Consider the following 19945-nt stretch of genomic DNA (forward strand, 5'->3'; position numbering starts at 1 on the left):
AGGTCCGTGATGAAGTCCAGGCCGATGTGAGACCAGGGGCGATGAGGCACCGGCAGGGGTTGGAGGAGTCCCGAGGTCCTCCGATGGTCTGCCTTGCCCCTGGCGCAGATGGTACAGGCCTGGACGTAGTCCCGGACGTCGGTTTCCAGGGACGCCCACCAGAAGCGCTGCTGGACTACTGCCACGGTCCTACGCACTCCGGGATGACAGGACAGCTTGGACCCGTGACAGAAGTCCAATACGGCAGCTCTTGCCTCTGGTGGGACGTACATTCTGTTCTTGGGGCCAGTCCCCGGGTCCGGGCTCCTTGCAGGGGCGTGAACACTGAATCCAACAGAGGTAACGGGTATCGGTTGTGAACCGTGATCTCGTTCAGCCCTCTGTAATCAATGCATGGACGGAGTCCGCCGTCCTTTTTGCCCACAAAAAAGAAACCAGCACCCATCGGGGAGGTGGAGTTCCGGATCAGCCCGGCAGCTAAAGAGTCCCGGATGTAGGTCTCCATTGATTCGCGTTCCGGACGTGAGAGGTTGTACAACCTACTGGACGGGTACTCAGCGCCCAGGACCAAATCGATGGCACAATCGTACGGTCGGTGCGGGGGAAGAGTGAGCGCCAGATCTTTGCTGAAAACGTCAGCAAGATCGTGGTACTCCTTTGGCACCGCCGATAGATTGGGGGGGACTTTAACCTCCTCATTAGCCGTCGTGCCGGGAGGAACCGAGGATCCTAAACACTCCCGGTGGCAGGTTTCGCTCCACTGCGTCACAACCCCAGACGGCCAATCTATCCGGGGATTGTGCTTCACCATCCATGGAAATCCCAAAATCACTCGGGAGGTAGAAGGTGTTACATGGAACACGATCTCCTCCCTGTGATTTCCAGACACAACCAAGGTCACTGGCTGTGTCTGATGTGTAATTAATGGAAGCAGGGTGCCATCTAGTGCTCGCACCTGCAATGGTGCCGGCAGAGCCACCAGGGGGAGCCCTACTTCCTTTGCCCATCCGCTATCCAGCAGATTCCCTTCCGACCCCGTGTCTACCAGTGCTGGGGCTTGAAGGGTTAAATCCCCACAAAGGATCGTTACTGGGATTCGCGTAGATTTGCGGGGTTTCCCCGCGTGCGTGTTATGGCCCACCCTTAGCCCAGTTTCTAAGGACGGGCGTTGTAGTTTGACCGTTTGTTTTTATTTTGGCCCTGCTCGTGTCCATAGCCTCCTCAGCAGGGGGAGCTGTAGCCACACGTAGCTCTCTGGCAGTGAAGCGTGGGGACGACGTCACCCTTTCGGAACCGGAAGGGGGAGGGACAACTCGTGCCCGGTCACGCCCCCTGGCCTGCTCCCGACGATGCTCATTCAAACGGTTGTCTAAGCGTATAACCAAATCGACAAGCCCGTCAAAATCCCGCGGTTCCTCCTTAGCCAGCAGGTGCTCCTTCAGGACCAGAGACAGTCCATTTACGAAGGCGGCGCGGAGCGCAACGTTATTCCAGCCGGACCTCGCTGCCGCGATGCGGAAGTCGACTGCATACTCGGCTGCGCTGCGGCGCCCCTGTCTCATTGACAGCAGCACGCTCGAAGCGGTCTCGCCTCTGTTGGGATGGTCAAAAACTTGTTTGAACTCCCGTATAAACTCATCATAAGACGTTAGGAGCCGTGAATTCTGCTCCCAAAGCGCCGTAGCCCAGGCGCGTGCCTCTCCTCGAAGCAGACTAATAACATAAGCCACCCGGTTGGCGTCTGACTCGTACATGACAGGACGCTGTGAAAAGACGAGCGAACACTGCATGAGGAAATCTGCGCACGTCTCAACACAGCCTCCGTACGGTTCCGGAGGGCTTATGTATGCTTCAGGGGACGGTGGGGGAGGTCGTTGAACGACCAGTGGAACGTCTATTACAGGCCCAGGACTAGCCAGAGGAGTGGCTGCAGCAGCGCCCTGATCGCTCGCTTCCACCCTGGCGGTGAGAGCCTCCACCCTCCGGTTAAGGAGAACATTCTGCTCGGCCACTAAATCCAGCCGAGCCGTGAAGGCGGTTAAGATTTGCTGCAGCTCACTCAACACGCCTCCTGCTGACGCCTGCGCTCCTGGCTCTTCCATTGGCCGTTCAAACTCGGGTTGATGCCCCTCGGAGTCCATGACGAATGGCCGAGAAATCCTGTTGTGAAGGTGTCGTAGCACGGACCCACAACAGGGGGCGCTAAAGAACGGACAATGAATAAGCCAAAAAGTAACAATTTAATGTTGTGACAACACACAACTAAACACACAAAATTTGTAAAGTCAATTAACACCAGGCGACGTGTGGGCAGGCTCGAAGATAGAAGACCCCCGACGAGAGAGAAGCCGCGACCCACACGGCTTCCTCCACCAACGGTCTGAAGAACACCGGAGCCGCCAAGTCCCGCGTCCCCAGGTGGCCTCTGTCTTCGGCTGTCAACCCTGGTACTGCTGGCAGAAAGCAGAGACAAGATGAATGAGTCCGCACACTCAGTAGTCCACAGTCTGTACATAGTTAGGAGGGAGAACCTCCACCTCCAATCACACACTCGTGCAGCTCCTGGTTTAACCACTTATCTAGGTTGGGGTGTGAGGCGAAGCCGTCGCTGTCACACCAAACGCCAATTCCTCAGACAAGGCAACACTCCAGGAAAATGGCTGCAAACAGAAGTTCAGGTTATACACACAAAGTGTCAGTCAGCAGAGAAATTACCTCTTGGTAGTCGATTTCTCAGTGGGGAGGTGGAGTTGCAGTCCGGCTTATGTATTGGTGTAGATGAGTGACAGCTGGTGTGATGAGTGACAGCTGTCACTTCCTCTGGGTCTGGCCCCCTCTCGTGCTTGGAGCCCGCACTCCAAGCAGGGCGCCCTCTGGTGGTGGTGGGCCAGCAGTACCTCCTCTTCAGCGGCCCACATAACAGTGCAGTTGTTACAATGCATTTGCGTGTATGGAAATAAAAGCTACTAGCTGAGTTACCTGTTCTACACAAGGGGTATAGAGAAAAATTTTAGCCATGTTATTGTATATTTCATGTCACTTTAGTTAATGGCCAAGTCACACGGCACTTAATGAAGGGCAATGAACCCCAAATGAAACAAGAAATCTAACTTTCGTTGACTTTTGTTGGCATCATTTAACCTTTGCTCAGCTTTGTTCCTGCAGCGGTCACTTTGTCAGGATTTTTAAACTGACGAAAAATTTGAACGAAGGGCAACAAAAACCTCAATTCGTCCGTATTTCGTTTTGCTGTCGTTCTTGACAGTTTCTTATCATTTGCTTAGTTTTTGTAACGTTAGCCTATCATTTGTTTAGTTTTTGTAATGTTAGTGTCAGGAATCGTCCCAGTCAGGGCCCTGGTCATGGTTTCATAATTTTGCCTCACTTCTGGTTTTGATTCTTCTGTCTGTGGTTTCTGTTCATCTCTGTCTTGTGTTTTCTCTTCTTGTTATGCGCTGTTTATGATTAGTTTTGTTTCATTTATTTTCTTTGTATCACCTGGTTGCCATGTATTTAGTTTTGTCTTTGTTCTTGTCCAATTTGTAGTTTGTTTTTCTTTATTGCTCATTGTTATGTATTTGTATTCTTCTACTCATGGTTCCTTTAGTTATTATTGTTTATCTTCAATGTTTTCTCCTGGTTACGTTCCTTTGGTTGTGTATTACATTCTCTGTTAATCATCTATTTTGTAGTTAGTCATTAGTCTGTTTGCCACTTTATCAGTTATTGCATCACCTTTTATTCTGTAGTCATCTGTTCCGTTCACCACTAAATTGTTAGTATTACACTTATCTGTTTATTTTTGATCATATGCTGTATTTGTTATTCTATTATGTCCACATGGTGAGTTCTGCCTTAGTTAAGTCTCTGCCTTTTATTTTCTGGGTCCTGTCACATGAGCACATCAGTTTGTGGTATTCAGTTATTTTTGTCTCTGTTGGTTGTGGGTGTGTCACTGGCACTGAGTTGCTTTGTCTGTCACACCCACCTGTCTTGTCTGGCCACTCCCCTTCCAGAACCTTCTCCACACCAGTTTTACATCACGCCCTGATTACTCCCCTTGTATTTAAGCTCTCACAGTCCCTCACTTCCCTGCTAGTTTGTCAATCATGTGTCACATCCTCACCTTCTTTATCACAGTCTGTTTGCCTCCTTTTTTGACCTTGCTTGTTTGACTCAATCTCCGCCATGCCGTGAACCTGACCCCTGCTTGTGTACTGAACTACAAATATGCATCTTGCTTGTCTGTACTGCCGCCCCGCTGACTGCCTTTTTGTGTACCAAACCATTGCCTGTTTTTGGATAAAGCCTATTTTTACCTCCACGCTTCAGCCTGTGAGTCTGCACTGTGTGCCATACCACTTCCTGTGCCATGTCACACCCAGTCATGACAGTTAGGTTATCGTTTGCTTAATTTTTTGTAACGTTAGCCTTTCATTTGACTTTGTTCAACCAGCTGAATGTTTTCACACAGTACAGCTCCGTCCCAGTGCTGAGTCCTGGAACGCAGAGATGGAGACACACTGCTCCAGCAGTGGCTCCAGGTGCATTTCGTTTAAAGCATTGAGATCAACGGCAGCTTCAGTTCCTCTTTCATCACTTTTGCGCTCTTGATTCACAGGTGATTTGGTGATAAAGCTTATTTGTCCACCTTTTCTCAAAGAATTGTGATTTTTAAATTTTTTTTTTTTTTTTTTACTTTTTTCCCTTCGTTCAGGAATTGTCATATGCCATGTGACTGGGCCATAAGGTGTAGTAAGTTGCATTGCACTGTGTATGTTGTCATTAATTTTCATAGAGCAATTTGTGGCATTCATGAAACTCAAGTGAATGATGATAAAAAGGTGATAGCATGTCATATCACTGCAATGGTGTGGCATGCAGTTATGCGTACGCTGGCCCATTCAGATTGTAATCAAAGTGCACCCTAGCCAACCACTACTATGTAGCGACTAAAGTGTGATGCTTGTTGCCTGACCTGAGTACTACATGAACTGTGAAAATAAGGGCTCCAGTGAGCGGGTTGTGAGCCAATATGTAAGGCTGACCATGTGTGTGTGTGTTTTTATTTTTCTAGCTATTGGGCAGCTGTGAGTCAGCATTATGTCAGTAAGCTATCTTGGGATTGTTTTTCTCCAGAAGCAGGTCCACTCTGGAGATATGGATGAGCTCTATTGTCTGTTTTGTTCAAGATTTCAAGATGCAGTGTTGCCACAGTCACTTTGAAAAGTTACTTTATTAGTTACTTTATAGTTACATTTCACAGTTACTTTGTATAGCTACTTCATTAGCAGCTGCAGACAACTTGTCAGCAGCTGCTGAATGCAACTAATAAAGTAACTAGTAATCTAAATTGATTATTTTTAAGATTAAGTACTCAGCAAAGTAGCTATTAGTTACTTTGCTGATTAGTTACTTTGCTGATTACTCAATCTTAAGAGTAACCAAGTTAGATTACTAGTTACCTTATTAGTTACATTACTTATTAGCAGTGATGCCGGTAACGCGTTACTCTAATCTGACCACTTTTTTTAGTAACGAGTAATCTAACGCGTTAATCTTTCCAAATCAGTTATCAGATTAAAGTTACTTCTCCATGTCACTGTGCGTTACTATTATTTTTCATTGTGGGTCGATAACAGCATTAAACTTGGTCTGTGGGCAGGGGGTCGGGGTTCGACTGAACTGCACACTTTCAGTGAGCTGTGAGCTTTTCATCCACGGTTTTTTGCAGCTGCTCGACTCGTCCTCACCTCTTAAAGCACGGTGATCAGCACACCTGCACTGAGCTTTACAAAGACATTTTTATACTTTTCCCCTCCTTTATTTAGAATTCTGAGCTGAGCCGTTCCGTATCGTCTCGTTAAAAACAGCTGATACTCCGCGACGCGTCAACAACTAACACTATTTTCCACTCAAATGCACCTAAACTCTCTTTCTGAGGACCACATGATGTGAAAACGCAATAAAACTTTCTTACCTGTAAATCTGGTCATGTTTTCTGCATAAATAAATGTTATCCATTCTTTGTGCTCAAACGCCAAAGCAGGGGCGAATCTAGATGGAATGGGGGCATGGGGCAGAGATGTGCCCCCCTCCCCCACAACACCCCTAGATTAAAGGTCCAGTTTTGAAGCCGTTTTTTACTACAACTACTAATATTGCTTAAAATAATAATATTTTCGACAAGTAAAATGTTTAGAGAGTTAGAATTTAATAGTTACATTTCTAAACAATGTAGGTTTGAAATTGCAAGTTTTACTGTTACAGTGCTGTCAACAGTTAAATATGAGGTCAAGAAAGAGGTCTTTATTTTACTTTTTATAAAACAAGTATTTATTTTCATTGAAGTCAAGAAAGGGTGACTATAAAGTGAGTTGTTGTCGGCAGCTGTAGAAAGTAACTAAAAAAGTAACTAGTAATCTAACTTAGTTACTTTTACAATTGAGTAATCAGTAAAGTAACTAAGTTACTTTTTCAAGGAGTAATCAGTAATTGGATTACTTTTTCAAAGTAACTGTGGCAACACTGCTTATTAGTTACAAGTTGTCAGCAGCTGCTAATAAAGTAACTGCATAAAGCTGCTAATGAAGTAACTGTCTAAAGTAACTAAAAAATAACTTTTCAAATAACTGTGGCAACACTGCTGAGATGTCCCTGCATGTCCATTTATCAAACTCTCCTCTGTTTGATTCCCTGTGTTGTACTCTGACATTGTAAATTTTACTGAACTCAACCTCAGATGTTCAACTTCGTGACGATACTCTGGTGATGCGAAATGTCAACTATGACAGGTGCAAAACAGTCACCGAGTCAGACACAAACTAAATAGTAAACTTATTTAAGGAAACCTGCAAGATAAAATACATAATTGGAAGAAGAGTTAAACTAACTGGAAAAAACAGGATGACATATGTGAACAACTAGCCATCATGTTCCATCCGCCATTGTGATCCATCCTGAGCAGTGTGGGTAGGGTGATTATTACGGGACATAGTGATAGACATACTGCTAGTACCCAGCTGAGTAGTTCCAGTTTCCTTGGGTCGGTCTCCTCTTGTGGCTCACTTTTAGGTTTTCCTCCTTTTCCTTTCTTCCCCCTGGCAAAATTCCCTTTAGCTCCTCCTCTTTGTATAGCTGCCGGGCTTTTGGGACGGTCACTCTGCAAACCGCTCACAGACTGAAACACCACGAGAGGTGAACAGAAATATTTAGGGAAATTAAAGAAAGCAAACATAAGCCACGGGTGTGTGTCCTTTCACGTCCAAGTTTCTGAAACATGTTTTGCATAAAGACTGGAAGCACAGGAAAACTGGTAGCTTATATACATGGGAAGGATGGGAAAACTGGTAGTTCACTTTAGCACAAAAACAAGAAGAACGTGAGAAATATTTTGAATTGACAAACTATAAAATTTACAATATAAATGTTATTTTTGTTGTATCATTAATGATGTGGGTGAAGATTAATAAAATGATCAGTTCTTTTTGTAGTTAAAATGAAAAATTACAGTAATATAAACTGTGGTATATCAACTGTTCATGTTCAATACTTTAGGGGTTTGGGTTATGGTTAGTGTTGGTTTAATAATACTATGCAGTAATATACAGTTGTGCTCAAAAGTTAAATACTCTGGCAGAATGTTTGATTTTTTGGGGGGGGGCTATTTTCCAGACAATGAATGAGAACACAAAACTTTTTTCACTCATGGTTAGTGGTTGTGTGGAGCCATTTATTGGCAACCAACTGTGTTTACTCTTTTTAAATCATAATGACAACAGAAGCTACCCAAATGACCCTGAGCAAAGTTTTACATACCCCAGTTTTTAATAATGTGTATTGCCCCCTTTAACATCAGTGACAACTTGGAGTCTGTTGTGGTAGTTGTAGACAAGGCGCTTTATGTTCTATGATGGTAAAGCTGCCAGTTCTTCTTGGCAAAAAACCTCCAGTTCCTGTAAATTCCTGGGCTGTTTTGCATGAACTGCACGTTTGAGATCTTCCCAAAGTGGCTCAACGATACTGAGGTCAGGAGACTGAGATGGCCACTACAGAATCTTTAATTTATTCTGCCAATGACAGGTTGACTTGGCCTTGTGTTTTGGATCATTGCCATGTTGGAATGTCAAAGTACGTCCCATGCGCAGCTTCCGGGCTGCTGAGTGCAAATCTTCCTCCAGTTTTTCTGATAACATGCTGCATTCATTCTGCCATCAATGTCAACCAGGTTTCCTGTGCCTTTGTAGCTCACACATCCCCAAAGCATCAGCAATCCACCTTTGTGCTTCACAGTAGGAAGGGTACACCTTTCATTGTAGGCCTTATTGACTCCTCTCCAAATGTAACATTTAGGGTTGTAACCAAAAAGTTAAATTTTTGGTCTGATCACTCCAAATGACTTTGTTCTCTGTGCTGTTTGGCGTATTGTAAGTGGGTTACTTTGTGGGATTTGTGTAGTAATGGCTTTTTCTGGTGACTTGACTATGCAGCCCATTTTTCTTCAAGGGCCTCCTTATTGTGCATCTTGAAACAGCCACACCACTTGTTTTCAGAGAGTCCTGTATTGCAGCTGAAGTTATTTGTGGGTTTTTCTTTGCATCCCAAACAATTTTCCTCACAGTTGTTGCTGAATTTTTTGTTGGTCTACCTGACTATGGTTTGGTTCTGACAGAATCCCTTATTTTCCACTTCTTCATTAGAGTTTAAACACCACTGTTTACCATTCTCAGTCCCTTGGATATCTTTTTATATCCCTTTCCTGTTTTATACAGTTCAATTACCTTTCTTTTGAGAATTCTCTTGCTTTCCAGATGACTCAGAAATTAGAAATATCAGTGCAGCAGTGGATGAAAGATGCAAGGGTCTGTCAGGAGCCCAGAAACTCACCAACCTTTTATACACAAACACTGATTACAAGCAAACGGATCACAGGTGAGGATGGTTACCTGTTGTAGCCATTCAAACCTGTTTGTGTCAACTTGTGTGCATGTTATCAGGCCAAAATCACCAGGGTATGTAAACTTGTTTGACAACAAATGGCTTCATACAACCACTGACCATATTCATATTCTCTGAAAAAAAATCACCAAAAAAAAAAAAAAAATTCTACCAGAGTTTGTAAACTTTTGAGCACAACTGTATTATGGGGCAAAGCTGTATGGGCACCTCATAAGACATGTACTTGTCAGACAAATGTACTTCTAGTTTAGGTGTTGTATACTAAATTATACACAGTTTAGAATGTTTATATGAAGAAGCTATAAAATTGCATTTTCTTTGGACTGGTTGTTCTAAAATATTAAAATCATGTAAATCCCTAAAAGATTTAAGCATTTCACGGATACTGTAAGCTTCTACAGGAGACTCACAGGCCAGTGGCGTCCATACACAAAGATTTGACTGTGAGCAATGTCTACACGGTTCCAGGCCAGAGCCAAACTCAGCTGGTCAGGTGCTGAAGCGTTTGTACCTGAAATCCACAAATCACATGTTTCTTCACATCATTTTGGCCACGTTCCTTTTAGGTGCCAAAATACATTCAGTTCATTTATGATACCGGAAAACTCTGGAACAGAACTAAAGTGTTTTAACACTGAATAAAAGGCATCAGAAAGCTGTACACACCACAATATACATGTACAAGTAAATATACAGAAATCTGTAATGTTTTGTCTGCATGACTTCATCATATGGTGCATATGGAAAGTATTCACAGCGCTTCAGTTTTTCCACATTTTGTTGTTACAGCCTTATTTCAAAATGGAGTAAATTCATTTTTTCCCTCAAAATTCTACACATAATACCCCATAATGACAACATAAACAGTTTTTTATTTTATTTTGGCAAATCCATTAAAAATAAAAAAGCCTGACGTCGCGTGTACATAAGTATTCACACCCTTTACTCAGTACTTTGTTGATGCACCTTTGTCAGCAGATACAGCCGCAAATCTTCATGAATACGATGCCACATCTTGGCACACCTATCGTTGGGCAGTTTTGTCCATTCCTCTTTGCAGGACCTCTCAAGCTCTATCAGGGTGGGTGGGGAGTGTCAGTGCACAGACATTTTCAGCTCTCTCCAGAGATATTTAATTGGATTCAGGTCTGGGCTCTGACTGGGCCACTCAAGGACATTCACAGAGTTGTCCAGAAGCCACTCCTTTGATATCTTGACTGTGTGCTGAGGGTCATTGTCCTGCTGAAAGATGAACCATTGCCCCAGTTTGAGGTCAAGAGCACTTTGGAGCAGGTTTTCATCAAGGATGTCTCTGTACTTTGCTGCATTCATCTTTCCCTCAATCATGACTAGTCTCCCAGTTGCTGCCGCTGAAAAACATCCACACAGCATGAGGCTGCTGCCACCATGGTTCACTGTTGGGGTAGTGGTCTTAGTCACCTCCCTGAATAAGGCCCTTCACCCCCAATTGCTCAGTTTAGATGTCTAAGAAGGCAAGTCTAGGAAGAGTTCTAGTGGATCCAAACTTCTTCCATTTATGGATGATGGAGGCCACTGTGTTCATTGGGACCTTCAAAGCAGCAGGTTTGTTTGTTGGTTGGGTTGTGCTCTGACATGCACTGTCATCTGTGGGAGCTAATATGTAGTCAAGTGTGTGCCTTTCCAAATTATGTCCAATCAACTAAACTTTGTCATGTGGGACTGTGTACATCTTTATTTTTATGTGTTTTGCATGTTTCCCACGCCCCATTCCTGAATGTTCTCACACACCTGTTTCTCCTTTCCCTCTAACACACCATTTAAGCCCTCTGTTTTCTTTATGTCTCTGCCAGTTCATTATTCCTTTGTATCGTTGCAACCTATCAGGACTGGCGGTCGGATATGGCTGGACACAAATGCAGGACACAGACAACTGGCTCTGTAGGTAAAAGCTGTTTACTAAATCAGTAAACAGGGTCCGGTAATTGAATTGAATTTAATTAGCTTATAATGCGCCAAATCACAGCAAAAGCCATCTCAAGGCACCTTACATAAAACAAGTCAACATAAAATTGAATAAATAATTAAAAATGAATAAAAAATTCAAATACATAAATAAAAACAGAAGTAAAAGAATAAAACAAATAAAAATAAAAACTGTCCATAAGAAAGAGAATAAAAATAGGTTTTGAGTCTTGACTTAAAAATGTCCACAGACTCAGATTGCCTCACGGTCGCAGGAAGACTGTTCCACAGGGTGGGTGTACGATACGAAAAGGCTCTTTGACCTGCTGACTTCTTCTTCACCCTGGGAACACAGAGAAGTCCTGCATCCTGTGACCGCAAAGCCCAGGCCGGCACGTAGAGTTCCACCAGATCAGCCAGATAAGATGGCGCCAGTCCATGAACAACCTTATAAGTTAAATAACAAAACCTTAAAATCTGCTCTCACAGAGACAGGGAGCCAGTGCAAAGATGCCAAAATGGGTGTGATATGTTCAGAGCTTCTGCTACGTGTCAGAAGTCTGGCGGCAGCGTTCTGAACCAGCTGAAGACCCCTAATGCTGGACTGTGGTAACCCTGAAAATAGAACATTACAATAATCTAGTCTAGAAGAAACAACGGATCAGGGTCTCAGCATCAGCCATGGACAGGATGGGGCGGATCCTCGCTATATTTCTCAGATGGAAAAAAAGCAGTCCTAGTAACATCCTTGATATGGAGGTCAAAAGACAACGTGGGATCAAAAATTACCCCAAGGTTCCTCATTTTGTCCGTATGATGTATGACACAGGAACCCAGGCTGAGCGCCAGCTGGTCAAACTGATGCCGATGTCTCGCTGGAGCAAGAACCATTATTTCAGTCTTATCAAAGTTTAAAAGTAGGAAGCTACTAGACATCCAACTTCTCACTGATAGAAGACAGTCCTCCAGGGATTTTATGGGAGTGAGATTTCCCGCAGTTATCGGCATGTACAACTGAGTATCATCAGCATAACAATGAAAGGCAATCCCAAAATCCGCAGTATACGCCCAAGGGGTGCCACATACAGGGAGAAAAGCAAGGGGCCTAAAACAGATCCCTGTGGAACCCCAAATCTCATGTCAGCAAGGGTTAGTGCCATTATACAAGACACATTGAGAACGACTGGACAGATATGACGTCAACCAGGCAAGGGCACTTCCAGTAATCCCCAAAAAATTCTCCAACCTATTGAGCAAAATATGATGATCCACAGTATCAAACGCAGCACTGAGATCTAACAACACCAAAACCGTAGTGGTGTCTGAGTCCATTGCTCGCAGAAGATCATTCACAACTTTAGTGAGCGCTGTCTCTGTGGAGTGATATTTCCTAAAAGCAGACTGCAGTGGCTCAAAAAGATCATTCTCAGTAAGGTGGTCTATGAGCTGCCGTGAAACCACCTTTTCTAAAATTTTGGAACAGAATGATCGATTTGATATCGGCCTGTAATTTTTCAATACACTAGGGTCAAGATTAGATTTCTTAAGTAATGGTTTAATCACTGCTGATTTAAAACATTTCGGAACAGATCCAGAGGTTAATGACAGATTAATAATTTCTAGCACAGTCGGTTGGTATGGGATCAGATAAACAGGTTTTGCTTTTTGTAGATGCCACAAGTTTCGTCAGCACGCCCAATGAAATACTATTAAATTCTGTCAATCTAGGTAACACCTCAATGGTAGCGCCTACCTCCATAGCAGGTTTTAATGGCTGGGCCAAGGCGTGCTGAGATATGCTCAGCCTAATAGCTTCTATTTTCTTCTTGAAATAATCCAAGAAATCCTGTGCTGAAAAGGGAGAACAACTAACAGGTGGCTGCCCGTGAATAAGAAATGCGACCGTGTCAAACAAAAACTTTGAGTTATGTTTGTTTTACTGATCAAATTAGAGTAATAGGTCCACTTTGTGGCCAGTAGTGCATGCTTATAATCTAAAATAGCATCCCGCCACACAAGGCGGAACACCTCTAATTTGGAATAACGCCATTTCCGTTCCAAACCTCTAGCCTTCTGCCTGAGGTCACGCAAATAATCATTGAATCAAGGTGACTGTGCCTTAGGAGGGCATGACCTTAAAAGAGGAGGCGCAATCTTATCAAGTGTAGTTTTAAGCGTTAAATTTAGACTATCCGTGAGGCTGTCCACTGATTTAGCATTCTCCAGATTCAATGCTAAAATATCAGGTAGTCTGGCCTCACGTTCAGTCATAGTTGAGGGTTTAATACGACGCTGCAGTTGTAGACAAGGTACACAGTGAAGCAGTCCAACAAGAGTAACCAAAACAGAATCATCAGGCAGAAGGTGTGGTTGAAGATACAGGCAGGTAGTCATACACACTTGAGGCTAGCAGGTCGAGAATACAAGAAAACAGAGCTGGAAAGTAGGCACAGGGCGCAACAATCTGGCGAAGAACAAGGAGAACAGAGGAGCTTAAATAAACCCAGGTAATGAGGTGCTGATTAGGAACAGGTGTGCATGGAAAGAACCAGAAAGAGGGCATGGCCGGAGAGAGAGAGAGAGAAACACCCACCACCAAGAGTCAGCAGGGAAAGACGAGAGAAAAAGGGACAGACAAACCTCAACTGGAAAAACCCCAGCAAGAAACTGAACAAAACCAAACCAAAGCCAGAGAACAAAACCCCAATCCTGACACAACCAGCCTTTTTCATTGTCCTTGTTTTGCTGCATGAGCCACGCCTTGTTTCTTGTATCTATTGCCTGTTTTTTTTTAACATTGTTTATTGTTTCTTGATTTTGATACCACTGCTGATTTTTGCCTGCCTCTCCGTGTACCGATCCTCACCTGTTTTTGTGTTAAACCCTTTTTTACACTACACACCAGAGTGAGTCTTGCAATTGTGTCCTGCATTTCTGTGCCTAAGTTCATAACAGAACAAACTGGACAAAAATGGACCCAGCAGACTCCACCTTGGTCAATTTGACACTTCGCGCTCAGGGATAAAAGCTCGCACAGCAGAAAGAGACTTTGTTGATATTGTGCTCCAGTTTAAGTGAGCTAGTGAAGTATCAGGACCAGATATTGACCATGTTAAGCTCTTAGGTTGGTTTCCGGGTGGAGAGGCTTGAAAAAGGAACACCTGTACCAGTGAAACCTGAAACTGCTATGCAACTGACAGAGGAGGCATCAGCAGAGAATCCACTCCAAGTCAGTGACACTAGTTTTTGCAATCAGCTTTCCCATCCAGAGCGTTTCTCTGGGGATCAGTAAAGGTGAAGCCCTTCATCACACAATGTGAACTACACTTTGAACTACAAGCCTCAGCCTTTTCGTCAGACCGCACAAAGATTACGTTCATCATATCTCACCTGTAGGGACAGGCTGAGGCATGAACGACAGATCTGGCACCTGCTTGTCAGGTCAGTTTCATTCAGGCATTTGAGCAGGTGTTTCAGCATACTTCTCCAGGTCGGGAAGCTGCAAGGTCATTACTGACATTAAGGCAAGGTTCGCGCAAAGTAAATGATTTTGCTATAGACTTCCAGACACTCACCACTAAGAGCAAGTGGAATATGGTGGTAATATCCAGTGTTTTAGTTCAAGGACTGTCTGGCAATATTAAGGATTAGCTCATCACTGTAGTCATGAAGGTTGACAGCAGGCTGTCAGAAAGACACCAGGAGGTGGGCCGGCTCCGCAGTGCTGGGTCACCAACACAGAAGGGAAGGAGCGACTGCAGGGACCTGTCCTCCAGGCTGACCACACCCAACATCAGCGATGTGTAAACCAGCATGGAGGAACCGATGCATCTAGGACAAACCCGCCTATCATCTGAGGAACACCAGCATTGCCAACGAGAGAGGCGGTGTTTCTACTGCGTCCAGCTCGGGCACCTGGTTTCAGGCTGCCAGGTCCGTGGTTCTTAGCCCTTGCAGAGATCAGAGGTGAGGGTGAGTCAAAACCTCATAAGCACTGAAGTAGAACACAACAAGCTCAAAGCCACAATTACATCTGTGCTACAGACTCTGGTTCTGTTGCTAACCTCCTATGCCCATCTTTCATCAGGAGTTTGAGCCTTAGACTGCTCCCCTTGCCATACCTCTTGGAGGTGAATACCACGAATGGCAGCACCTTAGGGAGAAATACTTAGGGAGAAATGCAGGTTTCCTTCTCAGATAGTCACACAGAAACAATGTGTTTCCACATCTTCAGCAATATGTCTCATCTGGTGATTTTGGGTGGTCCATGGTTAAAGAAACATAAACCAAATTTTGATTGGGCCAATAGGCAGATCCTTTCCTGGGGGCCAAATTGCATGCATGCATGCCTGGTCTGATAAGGAGAGCCTCAGAGCTATCCTAATTCTGATCTAACTACTGTTCCATCTTGCTACCATGACCTCGCCACAGTCTTTAGCGAGGCTAAGGATAAGTCCCTGCCTCCAAACAGAAATTATGACTGTGCCATTGATTTGCTGCCAGGTACCCCCTCCCCACCCACACGCACACACACCAAAGGGGCAAGCTGTATTCCCTGTCAGCACTGGAGCACCAAGCCATTGACAATTACATCCAAGAATCACTTGCAGCCGGTCTAATTTGACCATCTACACCCCCTACAGCAAAGGATTTTTTTCTTTGTGGAAAAAAAATGAATAATACCCTACGACCATGCATAGACTATTGAGGACTTAATCACATAACTGTAAAGAACAGCTATCCCCTCCCATTAATTTCATCATCATTTGAGCCACTAGAGGGGGCTAAAGTATTCATCAAATTAGATCTACATAATGATTACCATTTGGTCAGGATATTGGAGGGAACTGAACGAAAGATGGCGTTTAATGCACCCATGGGCCATTATGAATATCTGGCCATGCCATTTGGTCATGTCATGATTTTGGTCTGAATAGGGCGTTGAGCCCCCCCCCCCCCCCCTTGTTCTTTTCAGCTTTGATTTATTAGTTATTTATTTTCATCATGATTTATTCTGCTATGTTTTACATGTTATTTTGTTTGCTTTGTTACTGTTTACTTTTGCCTTTTGTTCTGTTCTAGCTTTGTTCAGTCAGTTTATGTTTTCATTGTTTATCTTTTGTTTGTTTTGTTTTCATCCGTTATATTTTCTATTGTGTTGTAGTGTTGGGTTTTGTATCCGTAATCACGTGGGCTCTGTTTTTCTGGTTGTTCTGCTTTAGTATTGGATAATGTATTTCCTGTTGTATTGCCAAGTTCTGTGCTATATTCTCTTATGTTTAGCCTGTTCATTGTTTCCTGTTAGTCCTCATGCCCTGTTAATTATGTTCACTCCATGCCTTGCACCTGCCACATCATGTTGTTTCCCTCACTTTGACTCTGTCTGCTTTGTGTTTCCTTTGACTCCAGCTCTTGCACCATCTCACGCATCTTTGTCTATTAGTTCACTCCACTTTGCACACTCCCTTCCTCACAATCTTGCCCCATCCATACTCTTTGTCCAGAAACCACGCCTCTTTGTCCAGAAACCATACCTCTGACCCCTGCTCAACCATGACTGCGTTTTTGCCTGATCCTGATTGTACCTCTGCTCCGCTGATTGATCACATGTGTACCGAACCAGAGCCTGGAATAAAGACCATGTTTTTACCTACATCTAAACCTAGTATGGGAGTTTGCATCGTGGGTCCAGCCGCTATGGTTACCAGGCAGCCGCCCAGCCTGACAGGTCATACCAATGCACCGGCGACATTTAAAAATTGGTCTGTGATGTTCTTTGGGACCTGCTCAATAAATTGTATATTTGGACGATATCCTAATTTTTTGCCCCAATGAGGAGATCCACGCTCAGCATGACTGTTCTGTACTGCAGCGTTTACTACAGAACCAGCTGTATGTAAAAGTGGAAAAATGTGAATTTCACAAACCTCACCATCTTTCCTGGGGTTTGTGCTGGCTGAGGGGGAGGACACGATGGCTCCAGCTAAAGTAGCGAAAGTGGCTGAGTGACCCACGCCACGCACCCACTAGGAGGTGCAGAGATTCCTGGGATTTGCTAACTTCCACTGGACATTCTGGACCACAGGGTAAATTATCACTGCAGTCTGTACCCAAGCAACCATGGGCTCACATAGCTATAGACTTTGTCACTGGACTCCGTAAACTCCTGGAGGTGAGGGCATGTAGACTGCCCTTCTCAAGTCGTTGACAGTGTACAAGACAGCTGCAGATCACAAAAGGACTTCTTCTCCATCCTACATTCCAAGCACCTGCTGCTATGTTTGGACTCCAAGAAGCTCGCTCCCAGGCTCATTGGACCCTTTCTTATCCCCACAGTGGTTCACCCAGTGGCAGTCAGGCTTAAACTCACCAGGACCATGCGCGTCCACGTGTTCCATGTTAGTCATGTCAAGCCAGTCAAGTCAAGCATGCTCTACCCTCTTGCCAAGCCCCTCCGCCCACCCAGTTCGACGATGGCAGTCCAGCATTCACTGTGCGGCTGCTCTTGTCTGCTCATTGTCAGGGCTGGGGGCTCCAGTAATTGGTTTATTGAGAAGGGTATGGTCCAGAAGAACGGCCCTGAATCCTGTCTCATTTTGTTCTGGGCCCTAGACTCATTCAGGACTTCCACGCCTTGCATCTTGACACTCCTGGGCCATCGGGGCCAGTCTTTGAAAGGGAGGTCATGTCATGTGGGACTGTGTATTTGTTTGTTTTTTTTTGTCTGGCTTGTTTTTGTGTTCCCCATATTCTCTTTTGTGTCTGAGGTTTGGGTCTGGGTGTGTTTTACATCGCTTTGTCATGCCTCGTTCTTGAACATTCTCACACACCTGTTTTTTGTTTTCCCTCATCGACACCCACTATTTCCTCATGTCTCTGCCGGTTCATTGTTACTTTGTGTCATCACGACCAGCCTTCTTCATTGTCCTTGTTTTGCCATTTTTCCCACTCCATCTTTTTTGAAACTATTGAGTGTATTTTTTCCTTGTCTTTTTTTATACCATTGTCTCAATATTTTGGATACAGCTGCTGTAGTTTGCCTGCCTCTCCGTGTACCGACCCCCATCTGTTTTTGTATTAATCTCTTTTTCTTACTTGCAATTGTCTTGCAATTGTGCCCTGCATTTCTGTGCCCAAGTTCATGGCAGAATTTATCCCAGGTAGATGCAAATTAAGGTGCAGAAACATCTCAAGGATGATCAGTGGTAACAGGATGCACCTGAACTCAATTTTGAGCTTCATGGCAAAGGCTGTGAATAGTTATGTACATGTGATTTCTTTGGTGTTGTTTTTTTAATAAATTTGCAAAAATCTCAAAAAAAGCTTTTTCACATTGCTTTTATGTGGTATTGTGTATATAATTTTGAGGAAAAAATGAATTTAATCTATTTTACAATAAGACTATAACATAACAAAATTTTGAAAAAATGGAAGCGCTGTGAATACTTTCTGAATTCACTGTATGACCTCGGTGTGGCTTCATTATGAAGTCATTCATACCTTTATGTGATATACAAACAAAAAAAACATATTTTTCTTCACCTTGACTTTTGACTAAACTAGTCCAAAATCTAATCACCTCTAGATATCTTTCCAAGTAGCATTCCCACCAAGGTTGATCCATCTAGGCTTCTTGATTGTTGCGATATACACACGTACACAAAAAAAGTATTTTTTGAACCATGTTTGCCTTGACTTTCACATTTGAACTTTGAACAAACTACTCCAAAACCTAATCCAAACAACATTCCCACCAGGTTTGCAGGAAATTTTTGAGTCAGTTTTTGAGTTATCATAACACCCCCCCCCCCCCCCCCCCCCCCCGCCACTACCACTGAAAACAATACCCTGTTATTGTATCACCAACATGCACAGCAGTTGGCTTCACACAATTTGACAGGTTTTATTGACTAACAGAATGATGACAGTGAACAAAATTGATGAGATTTGCATGTTATGAGGTGTGATTTTTGAGTGAGGAAAACCGAAGTGGCTTTCAAGGTGAGGTAAACCGAAGTGGCTTTCAGGTTGAAGCAACCTGAGGTGGTTTTCAGGTTAAGGTAATCTGATTGTTGGGGAAAGTGTAGTGACACGGACCCACAACAGGGGGCACAAATGAACGGTCAATAGATGAGCCAAAAGGTAACAATTTAATGTTGTGAATGTGCACAACGAATATACAGACAATCTCAGAATCTGATAGCAGTCAATACACAAAGGTGACGTGTGGGCAGGCTCGAGGATAGAAGACGTCTGTCCTGAGAAGAGCCGGAACTACACGATTTCCGCCGCCACCGAACCTGGTGAATACTGGAGCCGCCAAGTCCCGAATTCCCAGGTGATCACCGTCCCCGACTGTCGGATCTGGTACTGCTGGCGAGGAGCACAAACAGTGAGATGTGGGTGTGTGCACACCCAGTAACCAAAACAGTCAGAAGGTGGAAAGTCACCTCCACCCCTAATCACACACTCGTGCAGCTCCTGTTAAACCACTTATCTGGTTGGGGTATGAAGCGAAGCCGTCGCTGTTCACACCAAACGCCAATCCAGCAGATAAGGCTCACAACAGGAAAGCGGCTGCAAAAAGGGTTCAGACTATGACACAGTTTTCAGTACAGCAGAGAATATTACCTTCACAGGTAGATGATATCGCGGCAATGAGGTGGAGATGACGTCCGGGTTTTATGGAGTAGTAAGATGAAGTGTAGATGGGTGACAGCTGTCATGAGATGAGTGACAGCTGTCACCCCCGGCTGTGTCCGTGGCGGCAGCGCCCTCTCGTGCCTGAAGCCCGCACTTCAGGCAGGGCGCCCTTTGGTGGTGGGCCAGCAGTACCTCCTCTTCTGGCAGCCCACACAACAGGACCCCCCCCCCCCCCCAACGGGCGCCTCCTGGCGCCCGACCAGGTTTATCCGGGTATCGGCGGTAGAAATCGGCCAGGAGGGCCGCGTCCAGGATGAAGCTCCTCTCCACCCAGGAGCGTTCTTCGGGTCCATACCCCTCCCAGTCCACCAAATACTGGAACCCCCGGCCCATTCGACGG

At 44.5% G+C, this 19945-nt stretch overlaps 1 protein-coding gene across 1 annotated transcript in view; it reads right to left on the reverse strand.

The window, feature by feature from the left end:
* The window catches only part of LOC117503507 (transient receptor potential cation channel subfamily M member 1-like), a 143711-nt gene that overhangs the window by 65111 nt on the left and 58655 nt on the right, over positions 1-19945 (reverse strand). Inside the window, exons 11-12 of the mRNA XM_034162772.1 lie at positions 9369-9469; positions 7019-7180 (exon numbers count right to left, since the gene is read on the reverse strand). Of these exons, the coding sequence (XP_034018663.1) occupies positions 7019-7180; positions 9369-9469 (263 nt within the window). The remainder of the gene's footprint in view (positions 1-7018; positions 7181-9368; positions 9470-19945) is intronic.

This window comes from Thalassophryne amazonica, chromosome 2 (genome assembly GCF_902500255.1).
Source record: "Thalassophryne amazonica chromosome 2, fThaAma1.1, whole genome shotgun sequence".
NCBI classification, from domain to species: domain Eukaryota; kingdom Metazoa; phylum Chordata; class Actinopteri; order Batrachoidiformes; family Batrachoididae; genus Thalassophryne; species Thalassophryne amazonica.